Below are 17,571 nucleotides of genomic sequence, written 5' to 3'. Positions count from 1 at the left end.
ATTTGTTAAGCATACTCCAATTCAAAATAGGATTCTAACAAAGATCAATCGCTTCATTCTAATGTAAATTCAAACTCATAAAAAAGTCAAATTATAAACGAAAAAAAAGTAAAGATTGTTATATTTGCCATTTTTTAAATACAAAATATTTTAAATCATAAAGAAAAAGAAATTTACAATTGTATTCTTAAAATTCAAACAAATTTGTTTTTCTGTATGGCATTGATAATTTATTTTAAAGCAAGCATTACCCTAATTTTGAGTGCAGGAAAACCGGATAGCAATAAAATAATTCTATGGAGCTTTTTCAAAACATTCCTCATTTGTTTGAAACAATTATATCCGGTAATTTTTGTAGGTATAAATTTTACATTTTAAAAAGAACAGTAATTATTTGTAACTCTAAAATTACATGACATGATTATTTGTTAATGTTCATTTTATTTGATTGTTTGAAATACAGTAGAAAGTCTCATATCTAGAATCTCTAAGACTTCAAAAATACTGGAAAATAGTATTTTCTGGGCAATAAATCTTTAATTGACTTATTCAGAAAAAACTATTTCTTATACAATAGTTTCTTATATGAACTTTTATACATAACTTTCTCTCACGTAAAATTTTGTACCACATCAAAAACGCTAAAAAGAGATAGAGAAATTGTTTATTTTGCTTGTTAAAAAGTTTTCAGGTTATGGCATTTTTTACTGTATCACTATAATGTTTTTTCTAACTTTTTCTTTTTATTCAATTCTGGTAAGTATATTTTTGATTCCATTTAAAATTATGATTTTGTATTATGTGTGTTTAATTAAATTATAGTGCAGCATTTGAACTTGATGCATTTTAAATATTGATTGAGAATTAATAATGTAGTTTAGTACAAAGTTGCCTAAGATAACATTTTTTTTTAAAAAAAGTTCTCTCTTGACTTTTGATTGCTTGCTTTATAAATGTAACATTAAATGTTAATGATAAAGACATAATTTATTGCTCTTGGGCTTTTAAATGAACTTTTCTATTCTTAAAGGAAAAAATTCAAATGTATATTTTAAGGAAACAATTCTTTTTAGTTGAACAAACAAAAGTAAAACAGTTGGATTTTCTATTGCATATATAATACAGAAGTTAATTTTAATTAATGTTCTTTTGAATAAATTACTTTTCTTAGTCTATAAAATACATTATTTTATTACTTTCTTAATTTTAAAAAAAAAATTTCTTAACTTGGGGCACCCTTAAATCTAATAATAGTTTTGCCCTAAATTTAAAAATTATTTTTTATCATGTTTAGAGATTTCATTAATTTGTTTTTTATAAAATGTACAGATATCCATTGCCGAAAATGTATCATTCTCTGTCATTTAACTTTTTAACATCAGCTTTACAAATTGACTGTAACTTTTAAATAGTATTACAATAAAATAAAAAAAACTATCATGAAACTTATGAATTAAAACAGTATTATAAATCTAACAGTAATAAGTAAAATATCGAAACTAGCTTGAAATGTTGAATTTTAGAAAACTTTAAAATCCCATATGGGTGTATTTTCTTCATTCTTTTAATACAATAAAATTACTTCTGAATAATTCAAAATTTCTAAAAATCTTTTATATTCAAACTTTAAAATATAATTCCCTTTTAAAAAAACTAAATAGGAAATATTTTTAGGCTTTAAGAATAAGCAAATTGAATCATAATCAAAATTTACTTGTATGCATAATCTCTATTGCTATCATTTTGTTTCCTGAATACTAAAAACGCTAGGTCTAAAAATTGAGTTTAATAAATGAGTCTTTGACATATTTAGTAAATCTTTATCTCTCAACTTTCAATAGTTGTACTGATATAAAATTACAGCTTTTATCTCTAGTAAGTTTTTTAAATGTGTTACATAATAAATTCTTACCAGTGTCTTAATATTTTTCATTTGCAAATTTTAAAACTTTTATTCAAGAATTGTTTATTGTCATAAAACTAATTAATTAAACCCATTTTATGTTTGATTCAAAATTTCATCAATTAAATGCATGAATTTGTTCAATTATGAAAATTAATTCTAAAATCTAAATCTTTGCAGTGATTTTTTATGTTATATTTGAACATGCCAATCACTTACCTATAGTAGCAGCACAAGACTTAAGATGCATTTCTATGTACCAGTTGTATTGAGTTTATAATTAATAGTTGATGCATGCATATTTTGTACATTGTTTATTGTTATATAATAATGCCATTAATGTTTATTACAGTATTTTTTGGTCTTGAATCAGTGTAATATTTATTACATGCTTATCTTCAAAATGTCTTTATATTAGTTTTATTGTATCCCCACTTAGCTTCTAAAGCATGGTGCATGAAGCTGTGGGTAGCCATATAATCATATGGGGAAGGGGTGGCAGGACCAAACACTTTTCTATTATTAACTGCTGTTATCACTCAATAATCCAAATAAGCATTCCCTTGTATTTTCGCCTTTTGTGTTGTGCAGCTTGTTCTTTTAATGACATCACCATTGCTTTTAAATTATTAAATTCTCTTTCAATTTTCTTTTCTATCTTAATTTAAATAAAAAGGTATTTCCATATTTTTTTTAGATTCAATCCAGTTTATATATATTAAATTTTATTTGAGTAAAAATTTAAATACTATATATAATTAGATATTATATTAGGTTACATTTAGAAATGTGTACCGTATATTTCCAAACATTGGCAAAGTATTTTCGGAGAATTTTGATTGCTAAAGTCATCACTGAGAAAACTTAAGATGGCACACATAAAAATGTGTAAAATAATAATTGAAAATAAAACACCTGAATATAACAATTGAAATGAAAACTTATAAAATTTAAAATAGAAAACTAAATGAATATTTTTTAATAGAATTTACTTTTACGACTTATTTTTCTCATAAAACATCAAGCGAGCAGAAAAAATTAATCATGCTAGCCTCAGGATTCAGATAGCTCTCGATGTTGGCATCTGATATACTCTATCTTTTTGCAAAGTTGAACTGCTGATGAATCACACTCAATCAGAACTGGCATGTTGTAAGGCGTAAGAAGATAAGGGTGTGAAGAAAATAAAGGTTCATGGATCTTTTGATAAATTTTTATTTCTAAACTCAGATAAACAAATGAACTTAATTATCTGTAGTTAGGAAAGTTAAACGTTGCCAACATAGATGGGGTGTGTTATTTTTTTTTCTGTTGGCTTATATATGAGTTTAAAATTTTAGGTAAATTTTAAAAGAAAAAGCATTCTTTCGACTGGATTATGTTCAGAAATATACAATATTTAAATTCAGAAATATGTAGAGGAAAAAAATATTCATTTTACAAGAAATCAGTAAAGGAATTACATCCTATAATAACTTGCAAATCTAATAATATTTTTTTTTAGTTGCTTGCTTATATGACAAGTAGCTTATTCAGCTATGTAGTTTGATTTTTATATTATTTTAAACTTTTGATATTGACTATATTGACTTAGTTTATTAGATTAAATGCAGCTTCACTTAAGAAAACTATGAACATGTGCTCTGTTGAAACTGGATGACGTTTTATTTAAATATTTTTTATTTTATTTGCAAAAATATAATATATATATATACATATATAGTGATATTTCAGTTCTTTTTACTGATGCCCGTGCAGAGGGTCTGCCTTGCATGAGGGCTTTTATATTTTTATGACACTGGTTTTTATACTGACTGTCTGAGTGAGCTGATGCCTTTGTCCTCACTTGTTTTTTTTTTAAAGAAAAGATATTTCTCTGTACTTGTTCTTTGCAGGCATTACTTGTTCTGGTGCACGGATCTTAATGCATGTTTCTTGTTTGTCTATTTGCATGCAGGGGTTCGGGTTTGTAACTTTCGCAAATAGTGCGGATGCTGATCGCTCGAGAGAGCAATTGAACGGCACGGTGGTAGAGGGCCGAAAAATAGAGGTGCATGAATATTTACCTTTGTGATAGCACTCACTTATTTAAATCATATGTCATATTTATTCAGCAAAGAAATGTCCATCCTGTTTTTCCACTTAGACTTTGCATGAAAAAAGTGACAATGAAAATAAAATTGCTTTATTAGTTTATTTCATCATTTTGCAAATGGTAGATTTTCTTTATACAATGCTTTAATCCTAATTTTATTCTTAATTATACACAGATCTTTTTTTTTTTTTAAATTTTAAGTTATTTCAATTGGTTTTTGGTACTAATCTGTCATGTTACAATTATTGCTATTTAATTATATTTTCCTCTTTACTATCATTATCTATACTAATATTACTATTTATCTGATTAAACTAAGCTTTTCATTTGTCTCCTAATTGCAATTAATTAAGTTAGTTTGATTAAAATTTGCAATTTATTTACCCATACATTTATATTTACCTAATTATTGAATGAAAATATATTAGATTTTACTATCATTTAATTGAAAGTTCTTAATGAAGCATACATAAAAGAGTGTGAAAGTACTTTACATTTGTATAAATCGCAATAAAATTAATTAATTATCCTTTTTAGTGCCTGAAATTTCTCACCATTTCACAAAACAAATAGGGTTTTTTATGTGTTATGGAAAAGCTGTAGAGGAGACTTGTCCAGAATGTTAATTCTTAGAGGGTAAATATGTTGAGATACTTTAAAAATTATGTACAATGTCTGTGGCAACTTAAAAATTGAGTAGATATGTACATGTATGCTGAAAGTAAAACATAAGCTACATGAACAAGGTTGCTGGACTTTAAAAAATAGCAGTAATTCTGAACTACTTTTCAGATTTTTTATTAAATGCTGATTTCAATCTACTAAATTCTAGTAAATGTTAACTAGTTATTCCTAAAAAAAAGTTGAATTGATTAAGAGGCATACAGTTTAATATTTAAGGTGAAAAGTAAATAGATTTAGATATTTATTTTAGTTTTGTTTCATAAAAAATCAATTGCAAATACAAGTAATTTACAAATAATCAAGAAAGGTTGGTAGGACGTTGGACTTGTGTTCATGAGATCGGAAGTTCGAATGAAGTCGGCCAGATTTACCCTGTGTATTAAATGCTAGCTTGTGGGCATTAAATCTTTTAAGTTCATAAAGTCCCCATAATAAATCAATACCTCTAGGGGTACTGATCCAGGAGTTCTCTTGTGTTCTGCGTTGGGTTCAAAATTACAAGGCTACGAAGTTGAACATTACTAGTCGTAAACTTAAAATTTGTTGGATGTTCAATGACGGTTACAAAATAAAATAATCGAGAACAAAATTCAGTGAAGGATAAATGTCAAGAACATCAAGATAACAAAACAACAACAATAACCATAGCAAAAGTTAACAAAAATAACCATAAAAATTAAATTTTGCGAAATTTTTTTTAGATCCTTAAACCATTTAGTGTTTTTCTTCCATTTTCGTTTGTTATTATTACTCATGATAATAAACAATCTGAAAGACATATTTTTACCTCTTCATTTACGGCACAGTATTTACATATCACTTTTTGCCTCTCTGTGGCATACTGTGGTTTCCAGTTAATTGGTGTTTGTGGGATACCTCTGAGTCGTAAATGGTTGTAAATCGTGGATGATATACGTACACTTATCGATACATATTCTTATTTAAAAATAAGAATGTGAATGAAGAAAGAAATGTGTAACAATAATGTATTAATAGATTTTTACGTGATAGAATGATTAATCACTAAATAAAGGAGGAAGAAGTTAATTAATAGTAGCGTATGATAATTTTTTAAAAAGAAATGTTGAATGATTGCATACATTGATTTAAAAGTGTGCATATACGATATTCAACACTTTTAAATTCTTGAATATTATCATTCTATCACCATATAATCCATGAATGTCACCAGTAATAGTAGTGTGGATTCATGTATTATTAGGAATGTTGAATGATATGCATGCTAAAATGGATAGAATGATGAAAAAAGAGTTTAAATCTAATGTATGGTTAATAAATTAGTAAGAATGTTGAATAAGTTGATGACGAGATGAATTTTGAATGTTACATTAACTATTGAATATTGAATCATTATTTTAAAAGTGTGACTAGATGAAGAAGAAAATAGATGAAAAAATACAGAATATGTTGGAAAAAAAATTGTAAAAGTAATTGTAATTTAAATATTGAATGATATACATAGATAGAATGATGGCTTACACTAATTTAAAATACTGAAGGTGGAAAATGAAAGTAAAAGAAATTTGTAACAGTGTATCGAAATGCTTAAAGATTAAACAACCTTGACCCTAACACTTACCCTGAATATGCTAAGCAAAAACAAGTGTTAAAAAAATGTTTCTCTGCAAAAATAACTTTACTCTCAATTCAAATATTCAGATGTTTAAAATTTGCTTGAAACCTTATAAAATCACAAAATGTACAGTGTGGTATGTCCACCATAAGTTTCGTTGTTACAGGAGGTAAGCAGTGAAATGATTTTTTCCCAATTCTCGTTTTTTATCTGATTTCCCCTATTATATGATCAAAAAATTTGGATGTTTTACAATCATTTAGATATAAGATCAGCATTTCATTACAACATGAAGCGAAATAAATTTCTTTTTTTACTCTTGTCTCACTTAAATAACTATTGCCAAAAAAATCATGCTCTCGATTCCAGAACACCCAAAACATATTGATTATATTTTTGCATATTGAAAAAATTGTGAATTTGAGATGAAATCAGTGTAACTAAAGTGTAACTTTTTTCATTCTTTTGTATTATGTAGATCAGAGCAAATAAAATATATTATTAGCAATTTTATGGTTTATGGAATACAGCATAAACACGGGCGACTTTCTCTGTGTTGTAGGTAAAATCTTCCAAACACGACTCGCTTCCTATTGATAATTTTTCAAATTTGCAATTGATTAGATCTAAAAGAAACAGTTTTTCATAATTCATGTTTTTTTTCAATTTACAAAATCAATTAGTGATGAATTTTTGAATATGAATGAATAAAAAATTTCTTTTGGATTTTATGTTTTTACAGAAATAATTCTGATAATCTAACAGATTTCTTTAGTAATTATTAGACTGTTTTTTTATAATTAAAAAATGCCAAAATATAGCTTTGCTTGTAGGACTATATATATAACAGACACCGGATTAAATTTGAAAAACTGTGTAAATATGTCGCAATAACTGCCGAAAGTGATTATTGTCATAAAAAAAATTTTAAAATTTTGAATTTATGAGAAAATTGGCTTGCATGGAAAGTATGCATCTCGTGATGAATTCGATAGTTAATTCAATGAATAATAACAAAGTTAAGTTAAAATTAAAGAGCATGTTTGAAAATATTGGCTAGGGTACATAGTAGTACAACTAGTCTGCCCCTAGGGTGAAGTAGGTTTAACCGTTTGGATGTTTGCCTTCAATCAAAGAGGTTATGTAAATTTTGAAGGGGATAGGGCTCTAATAACAGAAGGGAATCAATAAAATAAAAAGTAATTGAATTTGAAGCTATATGAAGACATGAATGCAAAGGACAAAACTGATGGACATGTTATCCTGAATATGATGCATGAATATGTTCTGTAATTTACGTACTCAATCCAAAAAAAAAAAATTTAAGAGATCACCTTTTTGTCTATGTTTTCATATGACATTTTTCCTCATTTAGAAATTGGTTTATTTTATTGTTTTATGAAAGAACATTTCTTAATGTTGAAAAAAGAAATTTAAACATAAAAGTAACATATATCATAGCAAAAATGTGTTTAAAATAACTATTGAATTCATTATGGAAGTATCATGACCCATCTTGTTACCTAAAACATGCAAACAGCAGATATCCAATTTATAACTGGTCTAAAATTTTACTCTTTTATGGTTTAGTTGTTTTAAAATAAAAATACAATTGAATTTTTTTTTTTTTTTTTTTAATAGTAAAAATTTTGCTTTTTGCACTCTAGTAGGCAATTTGCTTTTCTAAAATATTGAATGCTTTGCTAATAGTTTTTAATGATTCTTTAGCAATACAGCATTTATCCAGTCATTTTGATATTAAATGTGAAATTGTTATTTTTTCAAATTTATAATTAGTTTCATTTATCCGCTCACCCATACTACCAAATATTTTACAAATTTTTAAATGGGACTGTAGCTCATATGCATTTTACAAATAATTTAAAATTTGACAAAACAATGGTACTTTAAGTAATTAAGAGAGTCTGATATTTTAAAAGAAAGAAAAAAAAGGATTAAGCTTTCAATTAAATGTTATAAATTGCACGTAATATAAATAGAAATTTGAGAAAATTTTACTATTTAAAGTTCTTAAATAATGATCACATAATGATAAAATGAATTGCTCAATTAATTTTTAAACTTTTTTTTCAAATCTAATTTTTAATAATTAAATTCTAGGTTATATTTTAGCTCTTGAAATACAAAATTTTTTTGCAAGTATAAATACTTTGTTATAAATTAGTCTGTACTTTTTTAAGTAAAAAGATATATATTTTTTCAGAAAAATTATCCATACATTAATTTAACAACATCTTAGTTTAAAATAAACTTTGCTATTAGAACTGTTTTAAAGAAAGAGAAATGATTTGTAGATTTTATGCAAAATTCTCATTTTGTTTTCTTACAATGTTAAGGATGAAGCATTTGTAGTCTTAACATAATAATCTTTTATCATGATGATTTTAATGTCATTTTAAGTTTTATGTTTATTTTCTATTATGAATTTTCCATAATTACTATGGGAAACTATTTACTATAGTTATAGAAATTATAATATATGGATTAGAGTTGGAATATCTAAAATATTTCTTTAATGCTTTTTTTTTTTTAAATTTTTCCATATTATTACACCTTTATTTTTTTTTATTCTTATTAGTTTTCCTGCTGACATAGGGTAATATTTTACATTAAAAGTTGTAAAATGTTTTTTATCATTTAAGAAAGGAAGATCATTTAAGAGCAACGGTTGTTTTTATATTTTACTCTATTGGAATGCACTGAATCGTAGTTGCCGTGCAAAAAAAAAAAATTTATTGAAGGAATTTTTTTTTATCTACGCTAAATTTTGATACGAAATAGTTATCTTAACTTCTATTTAAAGCCTATTTTTCTAAGAGAAATGTATAACTTGAACATATATATACTTTCACTCCTATTATCTTTAAAAGATTTTGCAATTGGATGGAATACCAAATTAAAATCATACTAAATATAATTATTTAGTATTAAAAGTTGTGTTGTGATAAAAGAATTATTTTCTAAATAAGTTAATTTTTAGTAAAAAAGGAAAAAAATAAGCTCATTGTATCTCTCACACAAGGACATAACTGTATGAAGCATTAAAATTGCTAGTTTAGTTTTAGTTTGTAGATAAATCTAAATCAATTTAGTTTTAAATTATTTTTTAAGAATAATGTTACTTAGAGCATTGTGATTTAATATCTACCATTGTTTGATTTAACAGTAATGCTTGAATATTGTGAAGTATGAGAATCAAATACATTCATTCTTCACATTGTTGTCTGTTATAGTTCAAAAAACTTGTTTTTCCTACCTGCTCACTCTTTTCATGCATTATTCTTGGTATTGGATTAAGAATGTATTTTATAATCCATGTTTCGACTGTTAAGTTGTTTCTTATATTTTATTCTAGCAGCAACTGTATTTATTTTGCACCAAGCTATTTTATGCTTTGGCTATGAATGATTATTATATTAGTTTTTGTATGTTGGGCTCTGATAAAGTGCCTCACCCAATAGCTGTTCTGCTTATAGTTGAAAGGGTTTGTTTTAATAAGGTCATGATTTGTGTCTTAGTTGGACTTGTATTATTTTTTTTTTTTTTTTTTTTTTTTTTTTTTTTTTTTTTTTTTTTTTTTTTTGTGCAACTTAATCACTGCTTGGCCTCGGTTATTATATAGAGCCTTGCTCTCATTGAAAATTGGATAGACATTTCTTCTGCTGCTGTTATAAAATTGTAAGTTTTTATTTTATTTCATACAGTTTTTAGGCAGAATATAAAGTTTTATAATATTTTCTTTTGATCTTTTCGTTTTTATAGCATATAGAGTGACTGTTTCAAATTATTGAATTCTATACTAGGTCGCTGGAAAAATTAGGTGTCAGGTAAGAAAATGGCAATAATATTAGGGAAATAACTCAAAGGAAAAAATTAATTTTCCAAAGACTTTTTTTAAAAAAAATTTTATAAATAAAAAAAAGCAAAGATTGCCACTCTGTTCATTTAAAACTGCTATCTATAAAATATTTTTCTTATAATTTGTTATTAAATAAATTAGCTATCAAAACTTTTATATTGTCCAATTTTTTTTACAGGAGAAATAAAAAGCATTTATTCATATGAACTTGAAGGTTTAAAAATATGATAAATCTGTAAAATGGTTTTTAACTTTTTGAGCTTTAAATTCTCTAGTTTGGTTTTAAAACAAATGATAACATTTAAAGTATTTTAAGAACATATTTAATATTTGAAAATTAAATTCTCTTCCTTTTTGGTAGATATGTTTTTATTGTTTACAAATTTTTCTTCATATGATTCTGCCTATGAACTATATGTTTTTACTGCATAATGAAATGAAATATCCTTCAATTATCAAAATGCCAGGTACTTAATGTAGTTACTTTATGAATTTTTGATATTTTCAATTGTAAAATTTTTCAAAAACATTTTTTAACAAATTTAATCAGCTGTCAGAATTTATTATATTCATAAGCTCGAAATCTTTATAGTATACTTTGTATTGTGATTTTTGAAGGAAATACTTTTTTTAATTTGTTTTGTATTGATTGCAATTGAAAAATTCACTTGTTTTAATTATGTTTGAAAGTTTTCAGTTTTTATTAACAGAAGTATTAAAACAATTAAATTTACTTTGTAATTATATCATTAAAATTTTTAATAATTGTATCTATTAATAGAGCAGATTTAACTTAAAACATATAATTTATTTTAACTTTTTATTTATTAAGTTTAAACCTTGAAGAATTTGTTATTCTAAATTTTTTGGTTGGCATTAACATAAAGTTAGAAAAGTTAAATGGTGAATTAATTACTCCATTTATTTAAGAAACGTAATATATAATGCATTTATTTCTTTTAATAGAGCAAATTCTAAAAAATAAATTCTAAAGTATTTGTTTTATTTATTTATTTTTTTTTTTAACCAGCCAAATGATACAACCTACAGTGAAAAATATAAATTGAAAAAATATTTTCATTTTTTTTACTAGTATTTATTTCCTTTTGATACATATACATTTATTAACTATTTACACATATGTCATTAATTTTATACTTATTGTTTATGATTTATACTTTTTATTGCTCTTTAATATTTTTGTATCCATTATTTATTTTAAATCTTTTTTTTTAATCAGTTGATGACATGATTCACAAGGATAAAATTAATTCACATATGAGACTAATTAGATCTCAATTTTTACTGAAAATTTAAATTATATAATCTAAAACCTCTTAGCATATCTAAAAAATAGTATTTCTTCGTAAGATTTCCCAAAACTTTTTAATTCAGTAGAAGCTCTTGTAAACATAGAAAAGTTTTAGCAAAATTTAGTTTAGTGCCACTGTATGCGTTATATGAACCGACATAAATATGTTAGATTGGTTAATTTATAATTTTTGAGTAAAAAATGAGACAACTATCATTTCTAAATTTAAAATAAAGTAGAATTTGAGGTTATTCAGAATTTAGTCATTTTAATATGCACTTTTTTTTCTGATTAAAATTTTCATGAACAGTATATCTCATTAGACAGCCTTTCAGTTAAAATGAATGAATTGAATTCTTTTTTCTGAAAGCACAAAATTGTCTGAAGACGAAATGTTTATAGAAAAGGTGGTTTTAATCTCATTGGCTTATTTAGCGAAATACTAAAATTAAACACTTAATAATATTTATTCTGCAGAAAATCGTATCACAAACAACAATCTTATACCCAAACAACCTCATTTGTTTTAACTCATTGAGCTTTTTTTTCTGATTAAAATTTTCATGAACTAGTTTTTCAATCAGTAAATAGTATTTGGCTTTTCAAATTTTTCTTCCATCAGTTTTGTCTCCGATAAGCGTCAAAATATTACTTGAAACAATTTCATCAAAAATCCTCTTTTATTTTTTGTTATTCTGTCACTTGAGCACAGATTTTGTCACCTTATACGATTCAACACTTCTTTTAGTTTCTTGTTTTCACTGGAGAAGTTAAGTGAATAAAAATGCTACCTGTTATTGTACTTGAATGTTGTTTGTTCGACTATGATTATTTCCTGTATGTTTGGTAAGGAGTAGTTATTTACTGGAATGTCAATAAACTGATGAAAGGGAATATCAGTTTTAATTCATTCTGAACATCTTCTACCTTTTCAATCAGTCTCTTGTTAAATGAGATTTTCTGTAAAAATAAGTATGCACAGAGACTCTTCCAGTTGTTCTTCTTTTACAGTGCTTCATAATTTTTGTTGCCTATATGGAGGATCTGTTAGATTTTCTGGTTCTTATGCAGTCATCAAATTTCATGATATATTGTTAAAAATTTGACCACACTTCAATGAAAGTTTTATTTCCAAAGATATAAGGGCCATTATCATCAAGTCATAATCAGTGACTTTTTCTGATATTTTGTGAAAAAATGTCAAAATTCCCCTAATGTTATTTTAAATCTTTTTATCAGAAGTTATTTTACTCTATCATAATCACGAATAGTTTCTTCATTTTCTTTTGCGATAACGTAACTCACACATCAGTCCTATTAAATGTGATACCCAAACTTCTTTTTTAAATTCCAGCTCGATTTGTTTGTCTTCCTGTGGCATTTGCTTCTGAATCAAGCTTTTGTAAAATATTATGGCTCCGATTTTGGTTTAAATAGGAACTTTCATATTTGCAATTTCTGTTATTCTAAAATAATTTCTGAAATTTAATTACTTTTTTCAGCTGTTGCTTTCTTTAACTCCATTTATGGATTTTTAAGTCATCTTTGTGACTTTGGTGTTGAATTTCTTTTTACAAATTTTGTTTTCTCCTATACATTTTTAATTTCAAATTCTAAACGTTTTCATTATCAGCAAGTCTACTTCATTACTTCCTGCAAAGAGTGCCATGTTTTTAGTTATAAGAAATTAAAATATATGAAACACAGAAATCTTATATATTGCGGTAATAGTATAATAGTGCGGTAATAGTAGTTAACAACATTTTATTCAGAAGAAAATCATAGCACAATCAACATTTTTATGCCGAGACACCCTCAGAATAGAACTGCTTCCTTTCTAAAAAGAATTTTGCCACACTCAAAGAAAAAAACTCGATGGAAGTGCCATCTTTAAATTAAATAATATTCTATATTTAAATTAATAAAAATTCTAATATCACTGTGTTCAGATCATTTAATCAGTTTTAATTACTGAGAGTGTCCTAGCATATTGTGATAATTTTTTTCCCTCTAACTTAACATTTGAGTGAATATTTATTTTATTAATATTTATATTAAATTTTTTAGGTAAACAATGCTACAGCACGAGTACAGACAAAAAAAGTTCCGACTATACCTAACGGTAAGAAAGTATAAGCTGAATAGGAAATTAGACATTATTTAGAAATTCAGATAAACATTTAAATCTAAACATTAGTCTGCTGTATTTATTTAGCATATAACTGCGTGTAATTTTTAATTACTACTTAGCAGTTATATAAGCTAAATAACTGCCAGTTTAATTCTTAATTTCCCACTTATTAGTAAAATTTTTTATTTATTGTTTTAAAAACTATTACTTAGAGACGTTTTAAAATAAAATTAACTAAGATTTTTTAATTGTAAAACTGCTGTTTAAACTTCAAAAATCTAAATTTTTCTGCATTCCTAACAGAACGCAGATAATTGACAGAAATTTTTATTGTGGGTAATGATATTGCCTTGACTCATGTCTAGTTATGCATTAAAACTTGTAAACGTGAGTTGAGTAAAAATTATATTCTGAAAAAATTAACACAGTTAAAATTTAATTTGAATAACATGTAATTACTGTTTTAAAAAAAAATTGGAATTAATCCATTTGCTTTTAACTAAGTAATTAACTAGGTTTTTTTGTTAAAAAAATATATAACAACTAGGAGGCTCCGCCCCCTGCTCGCCAACCCCCGAGAATTGCTACGCAATCCTATGTGGTTCACGCCGTGAACCATGGCTCGCTGCGCTCGCTCGCCAATGAACACAATGTTCTAGCACAAAGACATAATATATTATCATCAAAGACATAGTATTTTATCATCAAAGACATAGTATTGTACTTATGTAGAAGAATTCTACCAATGTTCTTATTGGCTTTTAAAAAAGTATATTAGCTATTTAGATTGTACATGGTGAAAAAATCAAAACATTAGCTAAATAAGAAACATATTAGCAAAATAAATTATCAAATATTGCTTCACTAATATTCTGCATTTTAAAGCGTGAAAATTCAATGCATAAATAAACGCGAAATATAAAAAAATTCAATGCATTCAATACAAACACTTAAACGTTTTTTAGACGTTTAGGTAGCTCCCAGTAGAAAAATATCAATTCAACAGCGGCCTTTTAAAGCATTCTCACTTCAATTAATTAATTAATTCCTAATTGAGTTTAAATTAAATATTGTCATGTTTTTAGTGCATGAATCTGAATTGAACAACCTGATAATGCTCACTCTGGTTATTGTTATCTGGTTGCTCACTATGTGCTCTTGCGCACCGAATCCAACAATTAAAAATGAAAACTGTTGCCAGCGCGAGAAAAGAAGTATCATTGGTTTTATTGATACATGCGTACATATTAGCGTTTTATATAATATAGATTGATTAGATTTAAAAAGAATTTTTTTTTCTTGTATTTAGTAAAAGTTGGACTGCTCAGCATCTGTTGCAAAACCTGAATTTTATTTTTAAGAAAATTCTTTCATTTTCAAAAGTTTTGCTCAATTAAAGAGAAACAGCAAAAAATTATTATTTGTTCACTTTTATGTTATTAAAAAAAGGTATCTTCAAAAGAAATCTATTACCATGAAAGTAAAGATCCATTACCATGTATCTTTACTTCGTTTCAACAGTTATTTATATGTTAAGAAAAAGGCTAAATAATTATCTGCAGTACCCGTTACTGTTCTACATGGTTTCTGCTATCAGAATTAAAACGTATTATTAAAATTGATTGATACTTCTATCAACAGATCGTATCCAGGCCTGCCAACTACTACGCTTTTTGCAAAATATTTTAATGAGTGGTGGACATTAAAAACCCAAAGCTTTCATAATTTTTAGCAATTTTTAACATTTTAAAAGCCTTAACAGGAAAGAGCTAGAACTAAGTGATGTTATATATGAACTTTTAAATCATTTATATGTAGTGGTGTGGAAAATAAATCCATATGAATAAAAATAATACATTAAAACATCAACTTGAGTGGCACTAGCGTAAAATTTTTGCAAAAAGCATAGAAAGTTGGCAGCCCTGCGTATCAATCTTCAGTCACAGATAATTAAATATCCCATAATATTGAACCTAAGAAATAATGAATATTTGTTATTGAAAAGTATATTATATATTTGTTTCAGTGGCTGCTCTTCGTGGGGTAGCTATACAGAGAGGGCGGGCTCGAGGTGCTCTAGCTACAGCATTTGCTCGTCATGCATCCCCGCTCACTGCTGCTGCAGCAGCAACAGCATTGCACGGTTATGCACCGTAAGTAATTTGTTGAAGTCCTGAATTTTATGCATTGCGTTCTTTATAATGTGACATAGGTACCAACTCTCCCTATTTGACTGTTAAGTAAAACAATATAGATTTTTATTCATTTTTTTGTAATAAGTGTTCATTTTTCACTTTTTTAGCATCTTTTCAAGTCTATGCTGTGTTATTTATTGGTATTTTATCTAAATGTGTAATGTAAAAATTATTTTATTTTATTAGAAGTAATTATTGAAATATAATGTACTCTTATATTTTTATGTAAATTAAGTTTATATTCCACAAAACATTTTAATATGTCTTTTCCATTCAAAGAAATTTCTACTATTATTAATTTTTAATGATATTTTTCCTTTGAACAAATAATAAAATAAAAACAAATTTGAAAAAAGAAAAGCAAATTAAATTCTATTTAATTTTCCATTACTGCTTTGAGATATTTAAGTTTCAATATACGTAGTTATCCGATAGAAAAAATTATCCCTTTCAATATTTATGATGGGTGCATTATCAAAGTTAAGCAGTTTACTTTATTAACATCAAAGTTTACTGTTAGAATTTATTCTACTTTCATTTTGTAAACTACATAATGTGGGCAAATATCCTCTCTCAAGACACATATGGCCTGCTAAGTATTCCCATTCCTTTTTTTTTCTTTTAAGTATGTTTGTCTTATTAAACTGTATTAAGGTTTCTACCTGGTCCCAAGAAAAAAAATTATGACATCAAAACAAATTTTTTATTGAAATTATTCAATGTAGGTAAATGTTATTGAATGCAGTTTACATTCATGTGATTAATAAAGCAAAAAAAAAAAACCGGCAGACTTTTTTCTACTTCTTCAAAAAGTTCAACTTTTTCCTTGAGAATTGTTATTTTGAATTTTCCGTGTTAGAACATTAAGCTTCAATTAAACTAAATTTCCAGTATTTTTGCCCTTAGTCTGAAAAATTCTTGTTTTTTGACGAAAACTTTGCCTGGTATATTAAAATACATATATATATATTAATTAAAAAGGTTTATTTTCACAATTTCCTCGAAAAAATCCATATGGTTTTTTAGCTATTTCTGTTTAGTTTTTCATATTTCAAAATTTTTAATACTTTGTTATTATAACATATAAACTTCAAGTTTGAGTTATCACTTTGATATGTACGATACCATAGTTTCCAATTCCCAATGCTTGCATTTGTTTTTTGTAGCCATTTCTGTATATTTTCTTCTTTTTTTTCCCAGCTAATTATGACTCAAGAATTTCATTGGGTTATCACTTTTTAATGTGGTAAATTTGAAACGATTCTATCGTAAATCCTTTTTATATTTCTGAGGGTTTTTTTTTTTTTTTAATTCTGTTATTTTTAATATGATGTTACAGCAATGTGCGAATTTCAATGTTATTACTACCCGCAATTTAAAGATATTTAGCTTGGAAGCTGTACCGCATAACTTTGTTTCTAAAGGAATAAAGGATAATAAAAAAATTTAAAAAGAGTTAACTGTAAATACTTCTAATAAATTAAGGTATGATTTTTTGTTTTTTTATTTAATTATTTTATGTTAAATCAATATGAGGTATAAGGTTTTCTTTCTTTGTTTTCTGCTTACAGGTCTTGCTTTCTAGAACAATAATTTATTGCACTTTATTATTATTATTTATCTATTTTGATTTATTAGAACTTTTAATTACTTATTATGACTTTCAGTCTATTTTCTAGGGTCTGTTCTGATCCTTTCCTGGCATATGCTGGTGCAGAGAGGTACCAACTTCCAGTAAGTAATTTAATGATATGCATATTTTTTTTAAATTTAAATT

General features: G+C 25.8%; 1 protein-coding gene across 11 annotated transcripts in view; it reads left to right on the top strand.

Annotated features, from left to right (window-relative positions):
• LOC107437190 (RNA binding protein fox-1 homolog 1) overlaps positions 1-17,571 on the top strand; it is a 67,593-nt gene that overhangs the window by 47,563 nt on the left and 2,459 nt on the right. For 4 of the 11 annotated variants that reach the window (XM_016049104.3, XM_016049100.3, XM_071179928.1 and 1 more), the window contains 4 exons: positions 3,861-3,953; positions 13,536-13,590; positions 15,626-15,752; positions 17,474-17,528. In XM_016049104.3, the coding sequence (XP_015904590.1) occupies positions 3,861-3,953; positions 13,536-13,590; positions 15,626-15,752; positions 17,474-17,528 (330 nt within the window). Of the gene's footprint in view, positions 1-3,860; positions 3,954-13,535; positions 13,591-15,625; positions 15,753-17,461; positions 17,529-17,571 lie in introns of all 11 variants that reach the window. The other 7 variants (XM_016049103.3, XM_016049099.3, XM_071179927.1 and 4 more) reach the window with 3 other exon arrangements.

Source organism: Parasteatoda tepidariorum, chromosome 4, assembly GCF_043381705.1.
Source record: "Parasteatoda tepidariorum isolate YZ-2023 chromosome 4, CAS_Ptep_4.0, whole genome shotgun sequence".
Classification (NCBI taxonomy): domain Eukaryota; kingdom Metazoa; phylum Arthropoda; class Arachnida; order Araneae; family Theridiidae; genus Parasteatoda; species Parasteatoda tepidariorum.
The sequence above is the reverse complement of the archived record's forward strand: the minus strand, read 5'-3'. Positions and strand labels throughout refer to the sequence as shown.